We start from the raw sequence: 16,067 nt of genomic DNA on the forward strand, positions 1-16,067 counted from the left end.
CACATCTCCACTTCCCCTCATCCTCCCCTACCCATCAATCGCCTACACATCATTCGCACCCTCCTCGTACCTGCTTACTATCTGGACAGTGCAGCTCTCAGCGATTCCCTCTCATCCCTCGGCTCAATCTCCAGTCTCGCTTATCTTTTCCCCTTCTCTCCGTCCTCCCTGCTCCGCATCGGCCAGTGATGGTCTTGCGTCCTCTCCTTTGATCTTTCGTCATTCTGATTTCTACCTCGCTTCTCTCCCTCCCACACGCTCTTTTCCACGTTATAGCTACACGATTCCCTTCTCAGACTACACGGCTTTCGTGCGTCTCCTTAGGTCCCGTTCACGTCGTTCTTCCTTATCGTTGTCGCAGTCCCCCAGTCTCCCATCGCGTCAGTCATCTGTAGTTTTGTAGCGTAGTGCTCAAATGTCTGCTTATGTTCGTCGACAGTCGCAATCCAACCTGTTGTGTTTACAGTAGGGCCTCTCGGCTGATAGACAAGATGAACAAAATGGTGTGCGTAATTGACAGAATCATGGAGGTCACCGTTCCAACGATCAGAGAAGGACCCTTGGTGTCATACCTTACACACCAGTGCGTCATCGAAATCGTCGGACCCTATGCCCTCAGGGACGACGAACATGTCGATCGGGTCGTAGATGCGTTTGATCGCCTTCAACGTGGTGCGATGGTCGCCAAAGAAGGCCTTCAATGGGTCGGGCTCGACAAGTGATGCCTGCAAGAGAACATAAGGTGAGATGTCATAGACAGGGCAGGCTGCGCCACCTTACTTCGTTGAAGTACGCCCCGGAGTCCGGGGCGAGTGCTCGGAGATTGGTCATGTTCTGCCTCACCTGGTCAACGAGACTGTCGATGACATCAACTGGGGTCCCTTCGACCCATCCTGTCGCGAAGATGGTGTGCAGGAGGGTAGTCCGCCACGCTGGGTTTAGGCCCATGGCGTTCGGATCCACTCGGGCCACCGCGCCGCCGGCATACAGGCTACGGCGAGCACTATCAGGGAGTGATCTGTGCCGAGGTTGAAAGGAATAATGAACCTACCCCATTACGAGCCCCGTCAAGGGCAACAGAGTCTCAGCGACGTGCTCTGGCTGCTTCTCAATGACGTCGCGGGGGAGCAGCCACGATCCGAGGGCGCCATTTGTGCCGGCGACGTTAGCTCCTTGTGCGGACATGGCCGTATACCATGTCTGGAAGGAATCGAAAGGAATGAGGGAGGTTGTGAAGGTGAGATTGCCTCCCGTAGACGCTAGTCTATTGACGGCAGAGAAGAAGGGCGACGTGCTCTGGTTTGCTGAAGCCATCGTACCGTTGAATAGGACGAAGGAGCCCGATAGCGCTACGTTGCCCGTAGCGTCGGCCCCGAGGAAAGCAGTGCCACCCCAGCCTGCGTCGGACAGACCAGGCAAGGCCTTCATGAGATCCGTCAATAAGGTCTGAAGGACCCCAGACGTCTGGGTGCCATTTGGTGTTGCGGAGAACACCGCGGAAATGAGAGGAAGGTTAGGATGTGTCTGATATGTGACCGACGTAACGACGCCGTACGTGCCGCCGCCACCACCTCGGAGAGCAAAGAAGAGGTCCGTATTGCGGTGCGCATTGGCAGTGAGCCGTGTTCCGTTTGAACTTATCATCGTAAATTCCAAGACGTTGTCAACACCTATCGCCGGAAGAAGTTTAGTTGCCTGTCCGGTGTGCAGATGGCAGGAAGCCTCCCACCTAACCCGAATGTCGGAGACAAGACGCTGTGTCCCCCTCCGAGTACCCACCCTCCCGCAGCCCCGACAGTTCCTCCGGGGGATAAACCGCCGACCAAGACCCGATTCCTGATGTTGACGGCGTCGTATGCTTCTTGCCATTGAATGCCAGCGCCGAGCGTAATCGCTGTGTGGCAAATATCAGATCTAGACCACCGATGGGCATGCAGGGTCGCTTACCTTGGGCTACAGCCTCCGATTTAGGTGCGCCTGTGGGCGTGAATTGGGCGTGAAAGGCGATGTTCTTCATGTGATGTGTCCATATGACGAAAGAACCTCGCGCAGTACTTCGTCCAGACAAGTCATGCCTGGGCGCATCACGCAGTCAAGAACTGTTTGGGCTCTAAACGGGAGAAACACCCGCTTACCCATTACCCTTGACGACAACGCGTAGGTTGTGCGCCGCAGCGAACTTGATGGCTGCCTGGATGTCCGCGTCGCTGTGGGCATCAACGCCAGCGACAGGTACGCTACCCTGACCGCAGGGTATGCCGAACGTTGTATCGATGAAGCACGCGCTCGTGGTGCCATTCCGGAAGACGAAGGTTTCGAAGTTTGCTGACTGCATGGCGCCAGACTGGTTCGCTCTCCATGCGGGGTCCGTCCAGAGGCGCTGCGCTGCGTCGCAATCACCGGACGGTCGTGAGAGCGGATAACAAGGAGAGGCGGGCGGTAGGGGATTCAAGAGAGGTTGCGATACTTGCTTCGCAAGTTTGGAGAATTCAGATGCACTAGGCCAGCAGGAATCGCCAAAGAGACAACGGCAGTTAGAACCAGAATTCGCGATGTCAGCTGCAGAAAAGTGAGGAAACGCTAGAAGGTTCAAGAACCCAAGCAAGAGAATGCGACTGGCCGGTGTCGGAGACATAGAAACAGGACGTTGTATCCGTGGCAGTTGGAAGGTTGGACGCTGCGAGGACCATGGCACGATATTTGTGCACGTACCGGACTACTCGTACCAAGTGTAACGTTTGATCTCGCCCACACCCTGTAATGCAAGATTCACGGGGAGCACTCCGATTCGCTGGAAACAGATACACAGCGGGGACCCGCATTAACAGCGGAACACATGGAAGAGTCCACGCCCGCGCGTTGGTCGGCTTCTATGTATGTCCGTAAGTTTGGAATGAGTGGAAGTCTTCTTCAAGCAACCATCGATAATTTGACCCCATAGGACTGCCACGCACAACGACGGATGCATCGCAACGAGGATGTGAAGAAGCTAGCGTGACCCTACTAGGCGGAAAAGTAATCAGTATAACTGGGTATATTAGAGCAGTGTGGGACGACTATATCTGCCAGTTCACATTGCATTGAGAAGTGGCTCCCAGGGTGCCGCGATGGCAGCGTAACCTTCACGAAAGATAGAAAACACTGGCCTGAGATACTCCGAGAACTCTTGTGCCGCCTCCCACGGCATACAGAATCTAATTGCGCCGATGTTTTAGAAGCGTCGTAGACTGATGAGGCTATAAGGGGCAGAAGAACAGGCTCTGCGGCCGCTATGCGCGACCCATGCCCGAGTGTGTACACGAAGTGAGTGTTCTGGTCCAGGTTTCGTTGTACTTGAAGTTGATTGCCAAACCGGGACCCCGTCAGATGGCTTCACGTGACAACATAATATTACATAAGCAGCACAGGACGAAGAAAATTGCCAAATGTGGCAGACCGGAGCCTAATGAAATCACCGGGTTTTGCACTGGCAGGCCTCACTTCAGTTCCACGTTCCTCCCCAACTAGTTCACTCCCCACCACCGTCTCACTCTTGTATCTTTATTGGTTTCATGGACTTCTGCTAAAACGACTTGTCTGCAATGTTCACTGGAAACGGCATCAAAATCTTCACTGGTGCGTCCTTGCCCAGAAATCGATTATTCCAACGCCTCAACGTTCCTCGCCACAGGCACTAGCCATCCCGAGCTGGCTGAGATTATCACCAGGAGGTGCGTATGCGTTGTTCGCATGTTGCAAAACTTGCAAGTTCATGCTGGTGTCATCCAGGCTCGGTGTTCCTCTGGGAAGGGCTGAGGTGACCAAGAGCGGCATCGGGGAGAGCCATGTGCGCATCACAGAGTCTGTCCGCGAGGACGACGTCTACATCATCAACACTGGATGCGGCGAGATCAACACGGCCCTCATGGAGGTTTGCATTATGATCCATGCCTGCAAGATTGCCAGTGCGAAACGCATTACGGCCATCCTACCCCTCTACCCATATGCCCGTCAAGACAAGAAGGACAAAAGCCGTGCCCCCATCACGGCCAAGCTCGTGGCGAACATGCTCCAAAAGTCAGGCTGTGACCATGTCATTGTGAGTGTTCGGTTACCCATTCACCTCACTTGCGGCCTCACGAACATGTGGCGGCGACGTAATCCAGACCATGGACTTGCACGCCTCCCAAATCCAGGGGTTCTTTGATGTACCTGTAGACAAGTGGGTGTCTTGTAACTCATAACGATGAGCTTGACGTGACGCTCACATCTCTTGCTTCACGTAGCGTGAGTGACTGTGGTCTACCCCCTCCCTGCTGATGCTCACGCTTGCCCTTCTACCAGCTGTACGCGGAACCGTCTGCCATCCAGTACATCCGCACAAACTTCGATTTGGCGGACATTACGATTGTGTCTCCCGATGCTGGTGGTGCGAAAAGGTTTATTCTGGTGAATTCAGCACCCTTTGGCCTGGCGCGCTAACATCCTTCGCAGAGCCACGTCCATAGCAGATCGGTTAGGCGTCGATTTCGCACTATTTCACAAAGAACGCAAGAAGGCCAACGAGGTGTCGCGCATGATCCTCGTAGGTCGGGTCAAGGGGAAGATCGCCATCGTTGTCGACGACATGGCTGACACCTGCGGCACGCTCTGCCTTGCTGCGCAACACCTCGCGGAGGCGGGCGCGAGCAAGGTGTATGCTTTGGTCACGCACGGCATTCTTAGCGGCAACGCGCTCAAGAACGTGGAAGAGTCTGCACTCGAGAAGCTCATCGTGACGAACACGTTGCCGCAAACGGAGAACGTCGCCAAGTGCTCGAAGATCGAGGTCATCGACATCGGCAACGTGCTCGCGGAGGTGATTCGACGCAGCCATTACGGAGAGAGCGTCTCGAAGCTGTTCGACGAGGTGCCGTACTAGAGGCCGCCTGGCGTTGCAGGAGCCAGCCAGTCGTCGGTCGAGGACTCTGATTTACTGGGTGCCGGTGGGATTTTAGATGCGCAGTGTTCCTTGTACAATGTACCCAAATGTATAATCACACCTCTAGTGAGCTTGAAAACGGATACCAACAGAACCAGTGGTACTCAATCATCTTCACGATAGGGCTGCAGCCTGTGTGCGGAGGGCGCCTTTCGGCTTAATCTGGCAACCTAGACGCCCATCTCGGGCGTGACAAAGTTTCTCCGGCGCATCCATCTGCGCAGTTTATCTCTCGGTGGTCTTTCCCATTGACAAAGCACGGGTATGGTAACGATGCCGCTATGGGAAGACGGCCGACTGCGTGGAAACAGGATACAGAGAGCAAACAATTTTTACAGCGAGAGCGGAGGATGAGAATCCCCGCTTCTAGAGCAGCGGTTACTCCACAAGAGTGAGAGGAAGGAGCAGCACGGAAAAAGCAACAAGCGTGCTATGTACTCGCAGGCGGTGCAAATCGTGGCAGGCCTCGTGGACAAGGCCGGTGGTCCGAGAGTCGAGGCTGGGGGATGTGTCATGCTCGAAGGAGACTAGACGAAGCGGATCGCGATCAAAGTTCTCATTCGTCTCCGGCGTGGGGATGTGAGATGGGAAGAGCTCAGAAGCGGGCGTACGGCGCTGCGGGTCATCATCCGCTGATCGCGGCGAATCACGTTGACAGGTAGAAGCTAGGTAGAACAGACTGGGCGGGCAGGGTGCGCAGTGCGGACCGGGTGCAGCTCGTTGCTGGGGCGGTGGGAGGGGTGCTGGCGAGATAGAGTGGGACTATGCAGTCGCAGAGAGCGGGGCGGTGGTGGCGGCGGGAAAAGAGAGGGTGAGCGGGTGAGGACGTGGCTGAGGCGCATCTGGAGCACACGTCAAGAAGAAGGACGGCTAAAAAAGAAAGGTTCGATGAAGTGAGAGGCGTCCCAGTCCACGCGCAACCCCGCTTCTCGTCCCATCAACCACTACCCAATCAGCCCATCAGACTCACAAGTCTATGGACGCTGTGGCGTTAGCGGGGAGGGTGCCGCATCTAATACTCCCTGCCGTGGCATCCCGAGGGATTACCTCGGCTTGCACTGTGCAGCCCTCTGCATCAGACTATGTAGACGAGGCGCGGTCGAGAGGATCGATATCACAATAAGTAATCAAGACTTGACGCGTGACGGCGGCATGGAAGACGCCGCAGTGGTGCATGCACTGCTGGGGCCGCCGATTGGCAAGAGTGATGATTACCGAGCAGACGGTCTTTACTCGATCGTGGTGATTCACCGAGCGGATCTCGGGCATCTGGGGTGCGTCGCACACCGCCTGTGTCGGCTTGGCGCGGCGGGGAGCAGAGGCGGGAGAGCGTCGTGCGCAGTCTGGGGGGCGGGAGAGGGCGACGACGACCTCCTCGAGCGAGACGCTGCCATTGTCAAGGGCGTCTGTGCGGCCGCCCCGGTCGGTGGATAGCCCCCAAAGGGAAAGCGGGCGGGTTTTCGGGACCGGGTGGGCGGCGGATAGGGAAAATAATGTGGAAAATAAAGGGTGATGATCGGCTGGCTAGCCTGGTTTCTGTTTCTCGTCTTCCGCGCGAGAGAGCGTCCCAGCGCTCGGTGCTCGCTCTCTCCCTGCCATCCCCTTCCCTCCTCCGCTCTCTCTTCCGTTTCCCTCTCCCTCCCGCCCGCCCTCGTCTCTCCCCGCCCCTTCCGCCCTATCTTTATTGCCTCCTCCATGCGCCCAGCCCACTCTCTGCGCCTCTAATTCCTTTCATCCGTGGGCGATGCAAGTTCCAGTCATATCATGTACACAAACCATGTCCACCAAGGCCATAATCCACCAGTCCACCTCCACAACCCGTACTCGACACACATGCCAAACGGCCATTCCCATTCCACACACAACACTCAACAACCCCCTCATCAGCACCATCCTCCCCCCACCAACCATCGCGCCCAGGCGCCGACCGCGAAGGAGCGCATCACGGTCCAAGCCGTCCCGTCGGTATCCGTGCAGAACGGTCAACTCGTCGTTGGAGACGCCAGAAGCAGTGAGCATCATTTCTACACTTGTTCTTTCCCTTGCGCCATCTCGTCGCCCGCATTTGGCTCATGCAACGACATTCCCCTCTTTCCCAGGTTCCACCCGATCATACACACCCCTCAAGTTGGTTGGAGATGGCTCCTTTGGCACGGTCTGGTTGTGCGATTGGCATGGGACGCTACCGCCCAATACACCACTATCGGCCATGCAGTGCGGTCGGGGGGCGAGACCGGAATATGCGGGCAAGAGACTGGTGGCCGTCAAGAGAATGAAGAAGCAGTGGGAAGGCGGTTGGGACGAGTGCAAGAAGCTCAAGGAGCTCGAGGTGCGTTGCTCTTGCTTCTTCGTCGGTGCGGTCGTTGACACGGCCGCCATGACAGTCGCTACGCGCGATACCATACCACCCGAACATAATCCCGCTCTACGACTTCTTTCTCCTTCCCGACACCAAGGAGCTCTACTTTGTCTTTGAATCCATGGAGGGTAACCTGTACCAACTCATCAAGACTCGCAAAGGTAAGCCGCTGGCGGGCGGCCTGGTGTCCTCCATCTTCCAGCAGGTCGTGTCCGGCCTCCATCACATCCACGAGTCCGGCTACTTTCACCGTGACATGAAGCCGGAGAACCTTCTGGTTACCACCACGGGGTTGTATGATTACCGCTCTGTCTCCCCATGCGCTACTCCCGAATCTCCTCCGGAGAGTGACGTTGTCGTAATCGTCAAACTCGCCGATTTCGGTCTGGCTAGGGAAACCAAGAGCAAGCCCCCGTACACTGAGTACGTATCTACTCGATGGTACCGTGCTCCCGAGGTACTCCTGAAAAGCCGCGACTACTCGAACCCTGTCGACATGTGGGCGCTCGGTACCATCATGGCTGAGCTGGTGAACCTTCGGCCGCTGTTTCCAGGTCAGGGCGAGGTCGATCAAGTGGCGAGGATCTGCGAACTCCTTGGCGACCCGTGCAGGGACTACGGTTTTGACGCGAGGGGCAAATCCATAGGTGGAGGCAAGTGGCCTCGTGGCGTCAAGATGGCACGGGCAGTGGGGTTCTCGTTCCCGGAGGTACGCATATATGCACCCTGATGCGACGTATCTGACTGTTCGCAATCTAGATCCCGCCTAAAGACATCTACTCTTTGTTTGACCGCTCGGTGCCCATCAAGCTGGTCGAATGCATTGCTGATCTGTTGAAGTACGATCCTGAGGCCCGCCTGACCAGCAAGGAATGCCTTGAGCATTCGTATCTCCAGCAGACCATGTCGTTGAACAGCCCACATGGACCCTCTGGTTCTCTCTCGACAGCGTTTTACAACGGACATGAGCTGCCTGCACGCGCACCACAACGGAACGGGATCAACGGCGCGTCCTCTGCACGTTCACTGCCCTCCGTCACCCCCCGGAACATTCCCCCTTCTCATTCCCACCACACCGTACCTGGCAAGCCCGAGTTTGAGGCGCAACCTCCTGCTGCCACTGTTCAGATTCCAGATGCATCCTCGTCTCACCGGACGTCGTTCTACGACTCGCCTTCCTCCAGGACGCAGGCCTCGGAGCGGATGTACCCTCAAGATCCGGTTCATATCCGTCTACCCAACGGGGCATCGCCTGCGCGGTCCCGTACACCTTCAGAGCAGTCTCATGGATGGACTTCACAGGCGTCCGACTCGCTGGGGCACTGGGATCCCATGGACATCTCCCCGCACGTCGAGATACCACCGGACGGCTTCCCACAGTCAACGGACGTTCAGCAGTCGCCCATGATACAGGAGTATCCTGCTCGGCCACCGATCGAGGACTCCATCCACGAGGTCGCAAACGGGAGTATACAAGAGGTCGCTCAACAGCAGTCTCACGGCAAGTTGGGCAAGTTCAGCTTCGGGAAGAAGACGAGCAAATGGGGCCTCGCTACTATGTTCGGGCACTCAGACAAGGCCTCTTCGCAGGCCCTACCTCCCGTGCAAGAGATTCCCGTCAGTTCCGCTGGCTCGACCCCATCTCTCAAGCGCACGCAGTCCTCCAGTACGGACAGCCGCTCATTGTCCGAACTCTCCCCTATCCAGGAGGCTGCTCCCCGTGTCATCATGGATCCCAAGCAACGGAAGAAGGAAGCCGCGCGCATGCAGCGAGATGCGGAGAAGCAGCGTCGTTTGCTCGCCGAGAAGATGCAGAGGGAGCAAGCTCGCGCAGTGTTGGAGAAGAGCAAGCGATTCCGCGACCCCTCGTCGTCGTCGGAGTTCGAGTGGCGGAGCAGTTTCGCTATGATGGCCCCTCGCGCTCAGAAGCAACCTGCGGCCGCTGGCCCCATCCGTCAGACTCAAAGCCACGGTGTCTCCTCCGTCGACGCTGCGGGGGGAAGCTTCAGTGGTCCTGGCGAGACCCATCCCCGAGGAGATTGGCGGGTGCGTGATGAAAGGCTACCGAAGGCGCGCCGCAGAGACTTCGACGACGATCATTCCATGTCGTCGACGGACATGCCAAGCGGCGTTTCTGTGATCTCGTTCGCAACGGTCGACAGCGACCCTGGTCCGGCGCGATTACGACATCGACCGTCCGCACTAGGGATCAGCCGGATGACATCCATGTCTTCCCTCGGGACAACGCTTTCGGACGAATTCTCGCCTCGATTGCGCTCCTCGACGTCGTTGGCTGTGGAGCAGCAGTTTGCAAACGACTTCCATTTACGCGCGTCGGTGGACTCCTCGTCTATATCCGATGGCGGCTCACCCGCCGCACCACCCATGCACATGCTGTCTCTCTCATCACCTATACCTTGGGCGCGGAGTGAGAACGGGAGTCAGTCGACGATGGAGAACGGGAGCGGCGTTGTGACAACGGATGGTGGAGAGAGGCCAACATTGACCATTCCTCCGCAACCGAAACACCCGACCAACTTCCAGCCACAAGGACCATTGAGTCCGTACGAGCAGCCGAGAGTGTCCGCTCATGGGAGCTATCCATCTAGTCCGGGCATGGCACCGAAGTCTGCAATCAATCCCATCTTCAAAGTGGTGAGTTTCCATTGCCCCCTTGTACGGTCGGTCCAGCTCACGAGATTTGCTCTTTTAGCCACCAATAACGACGTCACATACGCGACCAGGCTCGTTACCCCCATTCGCACAGCTGGAGGCCGTCGCGGAGGGTGAATATCCACCACTGTCGCCCATGTCTTTCACATCACCAGAAGATATTGCAAACGACTTCAGCTAACCCCTGTGGTAGTGGTCCCCATTCTTCATTGCCGCCTCTCCCCCTATCTTCGTCCTCTCTGCTGTACATTCTGGGTCTCGTGTCGCATATCACGCTCGCTCTTGGTTCCTATTTAACAGCTCGGATTGTGCTCTCATCTCCATCTCCTGCATGCGCATCTGCTTCTCGCGCACACAACTCATTGACTCCCTATCACCTTCTGTCATCTCCACCATAGTCCGGACCATCCGTACCTCATCCAACGTCACCCACCATCGCCCATATTCCCAGTCGGCATACATTCCCCCATCGCTCCTGCATACCTGGCTCCGCAGAACTTATCTGTTGCATTTATTCGTCATTCATTCATTGTTGGACCCCCTTGTACGTTCACGACTCTCTTTTTGGGACATCGCAGTTGCCCCCGAAGTCGCTCTCCAACACGCCTTCACGGAAGACGGCCGGATGACGCGACGCGTGGTCGCCGCTGGTTATGGCGTCCCTCCACACACTCCCTCACCCTTATCGTCCCCTCTCATCCACACTTGCATCTTGCGCTTCTCTTCGCTTTCACAGTACATTACAATTAGTGAACTATTCTGACGACGCGCGCGCGCCCGAGGCGGCGCGACGTCGCGTGCTGTCAGCATCGCATCCACCATCGTCTCCCCCGGGTGGATTACTCATTTATCATACATAGACTACAGCTCATGTGTATTTGTACAGTACTGGAGGTGGTTGATGTCGATGGAGCAAAAGGAGTTAAACATCAACAAGCTCGGTGCAATAGCGTGTGGGCACGCCTTGCTTGGCGTGTGCTGGCCGTGTGAGGGCGTGATTGCATACGAGGCCCCCGAATCGCGGAGTCCGGTTATAAGGTGTCAGAGAAGAACTGTGTAGAAGAGTTCTAAATGGTGCGTTGGGAGCGAGCTGGGCCGATCGAGAGAGGACCTTGGCAGACAGAAGCCTCATTGTACGGCACGTTCACAGACACAATGGTGCGTGCTGCTGAACGGCGGCTTCGATAGAGCCGTGCAGACTCCGCACGGAGGGTGCTGTCGCTCGCTCGAGTATTGGTGAAGACGTGCGGCGGCCGCTGTGACGCGCATGGCAGTATCGTGCATATGATGAAACATGTCTGCCGTCGTGCGATGCGCGTCTGATGTCCAGGCTGAGGCAGGCGGCTGCGACAAACTGACAACCATACGCAGGACAAGGTTATCCGGCAAATCCGCATCTGCCCAGATGCCGGAGTTCTACGTCCGACTGCTGGCATAGAGGCGGTGGGGGATGACCGTTCCAAGACTGAATGCTAACCTTCACTCCGCATGATGGTCACTGACGCGACATGTGTGTCATCGCACCCGAGCAGGGCTGATGCCGAGACTCTGCAGAATGAGCGCGAGAGACGAAGCATCGAGCAACTCAGCTTGGACGGATAGGTACCTTGCAGAAGCTCTGACAGGGCCAGGATCGCCGTCGGAGCAGCCGGCTGTTCACACTCACGAATGTCCGGGCGTACAGCAAACAGCAAGGTTGGCGCTTGAGGTTGGTATTGCAGGATAGCTCAAGGGGCGAGAAGGCATGACGGCTGCAGACACGGAGAAAAATGATATTGGTCCGCTATAGGCTCGTACAGGACGTGTGTCATCTAGTGATGAGGTGCCTGCTCGTAACGGAGGCCGCTGACCGGAGAAGTGAGATGAGCACGGCCAGGCAGGACGTGGGCAGAGGAAAGGACATACCAGTAGCTGTATACGTGGGAAGAGTTGGACGCAAAGGCGATTAAGCTTCAGGGTACAAATCTGGATGAGTAGGGGAACATACCCGCACGCCCGAGGACCGGGCTTGTCCTGTACGGATGCAAAGGTCAACCATGAACAGGTGTCAAAAGGGATTTGCAGCACGAACCAGGTTGATGAAGATCTTGGGGTGGCCAAGCGGGCCTCCTCCTATGGTAACATGAGGGGCGGTAGCACGAGTGGGCATGAACGAAACGTACCACCGTCGCAGACAGCCTTGCGGCCATGCACAACGCGAATAGGCTCCTTGCTTATCATCTCCATAGCACTGAGGGGGGTGGGCTGGAGCTCCATGATGGTCTGCTCAAAACGAGGCCCCGAGTGGGCCTGGGGGCGAGGTCGCTGGCTGGTAGACCATGTGTTGGGGAAGTTGGGGGCCTGGGGGACAGCGGCGGTGGGAGACGGGGCCTCGTGGGTCGGGACCGGGGTGGACGTCGAGGAGAGGCGGGTGAGGGGGCGGGCGAGGCCCTGGAGAGCTCGGCGGGCGAGCATGGCGGTCAACGCAGGAGGTGGGCGGGTCCGCATATGGCAGGAGGCGCGCACGGGAGGCGAGGGGGCGTGGGAGAAACTCCCGGATATGGCCGGGACGAGGACGGAAGGGGGCGAGACGCAGAGTGACGTCAGGGATGCGGTCGGATATGGCAGTCGGCAGAGTGCTCGAACGTTCTGCGCATCCCCTGTGCGGTCGAGCTCGTTCGGAGACTGTTCCTGCTCATTCCCTGGCCCCGTGTTCGACACTATATGAGCCTCGGGGGCGGCCAGCCATCCTCCCAACTTTGCATTCGACATCCACCACATCTTGCTTTCTATACCCTTCAAGCTCTTCTAATCCCTTTCCCTTTCATCCACCATGGCTTCCTCCATGAATTTCACCGACAAGACTCAGGAGTCGCTCGCAGCAGCAATTCAGCTCGCGAAGGACTACGCGAACGCGCAAGGTATGCCGCGTTGAATATACGCAGTCAGAAAGTTCGCATCACTGACACATCTCTTCACAGTACATCCCGCACACATTGCGTTTGTGCTCCTAAGCGAGGGCCAAGGCGAAGCTGGTGCGAGTACGACCGGCACACATCCGCTTTTCGCGTCAGTAATCGACAAGGCCGGCGGCGACGTCGTAAGTACACGATGAATACACCCATTTTCGCTGTGAATACTGACCACGCATTCCGCAGACCGCCGTCCGCCGTGGGCTCCAGAAACTCATCGTCCGCATCCCCACCCAGTCACCTCCACCCGATGAGATCTCTCTCAGCTCAGCCGCCTTGAAGGTTCTCCGCGAAGCCGAGTCTCTCCGGAAGACCATGCACGATTCCTACATTGCTCAGGACCACGTCCTTGCTGCCCTCATCAAGGACTCGTCCATTGCGGCCATTCTCAAGGAGGCCGGCTTGACTGAAGAGGTCCTGAAGACCGCCATTGACCAGATTCGGGGCAACCGCCGTGTCGACAGCAAGAACGCCGAACAGGGCTTCGACGCATTGGGCAAGTATGCGACCGACCTCACAGCTCTTGCTGAGGAGGGCAAGCTTGACCCGGTCATTGGTCGTGATAACGAAATCCGGCGAGCCATCCGTATCCTCTGCCGAAGGTGAGTTTTCATCAAGTTGGCACCATAAGGAACCTCGTGCTGACATGTCTCATAGGACAAAGAACAACCCCGTCCTCGTCGGTGAACCAGGTGTCGGAAAGTCTGCCATTGCCGAGGGCCTCGCTCAACGTATAGTCAACCGCGACGTTCCGGCTTCGCTCTTCTGCCGTCTTTATTCCCTCGACATGGGTGCGCTCATGGCAGGTGCCAAGTACAAGGGCGAGTACGAGGAGCGTATCAAGTCCGTCTTGGACGAAGTCGAGAAGGCTGCTCAAGAAGGTCCCGGCGTCATCCTCTTCATCGACGAGCTCCACCTCATTATGGCCGGCCAAGGCGCGGAGGGAGGCGGTATGGACGCTGCCAACCTTTTCAAGCCTCTGCTCGCCCGTGGCAAGCTCCGCTGCATCGGTGCGACCACGCTCACCGAGTACCGGAAGTACATTGAGAAGGATCCTGCGCTTGAGCGTCGGTTCGCTCAGGTACTCGTGAACGAACCTACCGTCCCCGAGACCATTTCCATCCTCCGTGGTATCCGGGAGAAGTACGAAGTACACCATGGTGTCCGGATTCACGATGGCGCGCTCATTGCTGCCGCGCAACTGGCACACCGCTACCTCACGTCAAGACGGTTGCCCGACTCTGCCATCGACTTGGTTGATGAGGCCTGTGCAAGGTAAGCTCTCCGTCTCTTTACACATTCACCCCAACTTTACTCACGTACATTGTAGCGTTCGTGTTACACGCGAGACCGCACCAGAGGCAATCGACCAGTTGCAACGCCGCAAGCTCGAACTCGAGGTCGAGATCCACGCCCTCGAGCGCGAGAAGGATGAAGCTTCGAAGGAGCGTCTTGTAGCTGCTCGCAAGGCTATCGCCGACGTCGAAGATAAACTCCAGCCTCTCCAGGCTGCGTACGAAGCCGAGAAGCAACGCGGCGACGAGATCGCGTCTGTCCGAAGGCGTATCGACGAACTCAAGGCGAAGGCCGACGAAGCCGAGCGGCGGTACGACCTCGCCACTGCATCCGACATCCGGTACTATGCCCTTCCTGAACTCCAGAACCGACTCGCGCACCTCGAGGCCAAGAAGGCTGAAGAGGACGCAGCGCGCGGGTCTGGCACCGACACCGTCACCCCAGACCAGATTGCCGAGATCGTCGCGAGGTGGACGAACATCCCTGTCACCCGCTTGTTGAGCACGGAGAAGGAGAAGCTGCTTCGCATGGAGAAGATCCTTGCGGAGAGCGTGGTCGGTCAGCCCGAAGCGGTCAAGGCGGTCGCGAATGCGATTCGTCTCAGCCGCTCTGGTTTGCGGAACACCAACCGGCCGATTGCTTCCTTCCTCTTCGCTGGTCCATCTGGTACTGGTAAGACGTTGATGAGCAAGACGGTAAGTTTGATCAACTACATTGTTTTCGTCAATTCCGATACTGACTGCTACTCTCGCAGCTCGCCACGATCCTGTTCGACTCACCCGACGCTATGCTCCGTATCGACGGTTCGGAGTACTCTGAGAAGCACTCGATTGCCCGTCTCATTGGTGCTCCTCCGGGCTACGTCGGCCACGACCAGGGTGGCCAGCTCACTGAGTACATCCGGCGGAAGCCCTACTCGATCGTCCTCATCGACGAGATCGAGAAGGCCTCTAGGGAGTTCTACCAGCTCTTCCTCCAGGTCCTCGACGATGGACGGTTGACTGACGGCCAGGGCCGTATCGTTGACTTCCGCAACACGGTCATCATCATGACAAGCAACCTTGGCGCGGCGTTCCTCAACGACATGGGTGAAGGCCCTGTCAAGCCTGCAACGAGAGAGCTCGTCATGGGTGCAATCCGGAACCACTTCCCGCCAGAGTTCATCAACCGTATCGACGACATCGTCATCTTCGTGAGTATTTCTTTGCTTGCCGTATCTTTTACCTTTCGGGCTAGTGCTAACCAGTCCCCTTACAGCGTACATTGTCACGTGCGAACGTCCTGAAGATCGTGGACATCCGTCTCAAGGAGGTCCAGGAGCGTATGGCGGACCGGAAGATGAAGCTCGAGTTGGACGAGGCCGCGAAGAACTACCTCATGTCTATCGGGTACTCTGCGGCGTACGGCGCGCGGCCGCTCAACCGTGCGATCCAGCAAGAGCTGCTCAACCCTCTCTCGGTCATGATCCTGTCGGAGCGGGTCCGCGACGGCGAGACCATCCGCGTGCAGTTCGACGGCCCGCACAACCGGCTGCACATCGTTCCGAACCACGAGGGTACGGGCGAGTCGATGGACGTCGACTTGGACAACGACGACGATATCGAGATCGAGGAGATGGATTGAGAACATGGGACGTCGCTAAAACGGGGCTTGGGTTACCAGGTAGAGTGTAAGACTAGGACTTTGCTTCAAACACGACAGTATCTGTAGCAATGTATTTGTAGACAGCACTCAGGACGTTGTATGATACAGTAGGAAGTATAATTGTACTATTTTCGCTTCGTCTCAACTTGACAACGGTTTGAGTGTGTGCCAACGTCCTGGAGTT

At 57.1% G+C, this 16,067-nt stretch overlaps 5 protein-coding genes across 5 annotated transcripts; 3 read left to right on the forward strand and 2 right to left on the reverse strand.

The window, feature by feature from the left end:
* Nucleotides 1-480: 480 nt before the first annotated feature.
* On the reverse strand, nucleotides 481-2,812 carry L226DRAFT_29564 (FAD-binding domain-containing protein). The gene is made up of 6 exons (XM_067673664.1): nucleotides 2,136-2,812; nucleotides 1,948-2,075; nucleotides 1,730-1,894; nucleotides 1,052-1,670; nucleotides 781-991; nucleotides 481-725 (listed from the first exon to the last, which is right to left on the reverse strand). Exons 1-6 carry the CDS (start codon nucleotides 2,633-2,635, stop codon nucleotides 567-569), a joined length of 1,782 nt encoding a protein of 593 aa, XP_067543099.1. The 5' UTR covers nucleotides 2,636-2,812; the 3' UTR covers nucleotides 481-566.
* Nucleotides 2,813-3,479: 667 nt separating this feature from the next.
* L226DRAFT_528692 (phosphoribosyl pyrophosphokinase) lies at nucleotides 3,480-5,066 on the forward strand. Its single transcript, XM_067679439.1, has 6 exons — nucleotides 3,480-3,615; nucleotides 3,671-3,710; nucleotides 3,769-4,078; nucleotides 4,146-4,201; nucleotides 4,323-4,418; nucleotides 4,474-5,066. Exons 1-6 carry the CDS (start codon nucleotides 3,582-3,584, stop codon nucleotides 4,898-4,900), a joined length of 963 nt encoding a protein of 320 aa, XP_067543100.1. The 5' UTR covers nucleotides 3,480-3,581; the 3' UTR covers nucleotides 4,901-5,066.
* Nucleotides 5,067-6,793: 1,727 nt separating this feature from the next.
* On the forward strand, nucleotides 6,794-10,173 carry L226DRAFT_451242 (kinase-like protein; the record flags this gene model as incomplete). The annotated part of the gene is made up of 5 exons (XM_067675003.1): nucleotides 6,794-6,971; nucleotides 7,060-7,289; nucleotides 7,345-8,028; nucleotides 8,079-9,974; nucleotides 10,033-10,173. 5 exons carry the CDS (start codon nucleotides 6,794-6,796, stop codon nucleotides 10,171-10,173), a joined length of 3,129 nt encoding a protein of 1,042 aa, XP_067543101.1.
* A 1,593-nt stretch (nucleotides 10,174-11,766) lies between these two features.
* Nucleotides 11,767-12,446, reverse strand: L226DRAFT_607640 (uncharacterized protein; the record flags this gene model as incomplete). The annotated part of the gene is made up of 5 exons (XM_067685831.1): nucleotides 11,767-11,837; nucleotides 11,898-11,903; nucleotides 11,980-12,005; nucleotides 12,064-12,104; nucleotides 12,155-12,446. The coding sequence occupies 5 exons, from the start codon at nucleotides 12,444-12,446 to the stop codon at nucleotides 11,804-11,806; spliced, it is 399 nt and encodes a 132-aa protein (XP_067543102.1). The 3' UTR covers nucleotides 11,767-11,803.
* Nucleotides 12,447-12,630: 184 nt separating this feature from the next.
* L226DRAFT_607641 (uncharacterized protein) lies at nucleotides 12,631-16,026 on the forward strand. The gene is made up of 7 exons (XM_067685832.1): nucleotides 12,631-12,892; nucleotides 12,953-13,071; nucleotides 13,130-13,545; nucleotides 13,601-14,218; nucleotides 14,274-14,934; nucleotides 14,994-15,431; nucleotides 15,497-16,026. The coding sequence occupies exons 1-7, from the start codon at nucleotides 12,805-12,807 to the stop codon at nucleotides 15,860-15,862; spliced, it is 2,706 nt and encodes a 901-aa protein (XP_067543103.1). The 5' UTR covers nucleotides 12,631-12,804; the 3' UTR covers nucleotides 15,863-16,026.
* Nucleotides 16,027-16,067: the final 41 nt, after the last annotated feature.

The sequence above is a fragment of the Lentinus tigrinus genome (genome assembly GCF_003813185.1).
Source record: "Lentinus tigrinus ALCF2SS1-7 unplaced genomic scaffold L226scaffold_1, whole genome shotgun sequence".
NCBI lineage: Eukaryota > Fungi > Basidiomycota > Agaricomycetes > Polyporales > Polyporaceae > Lentinus > Lentinus tigrinus.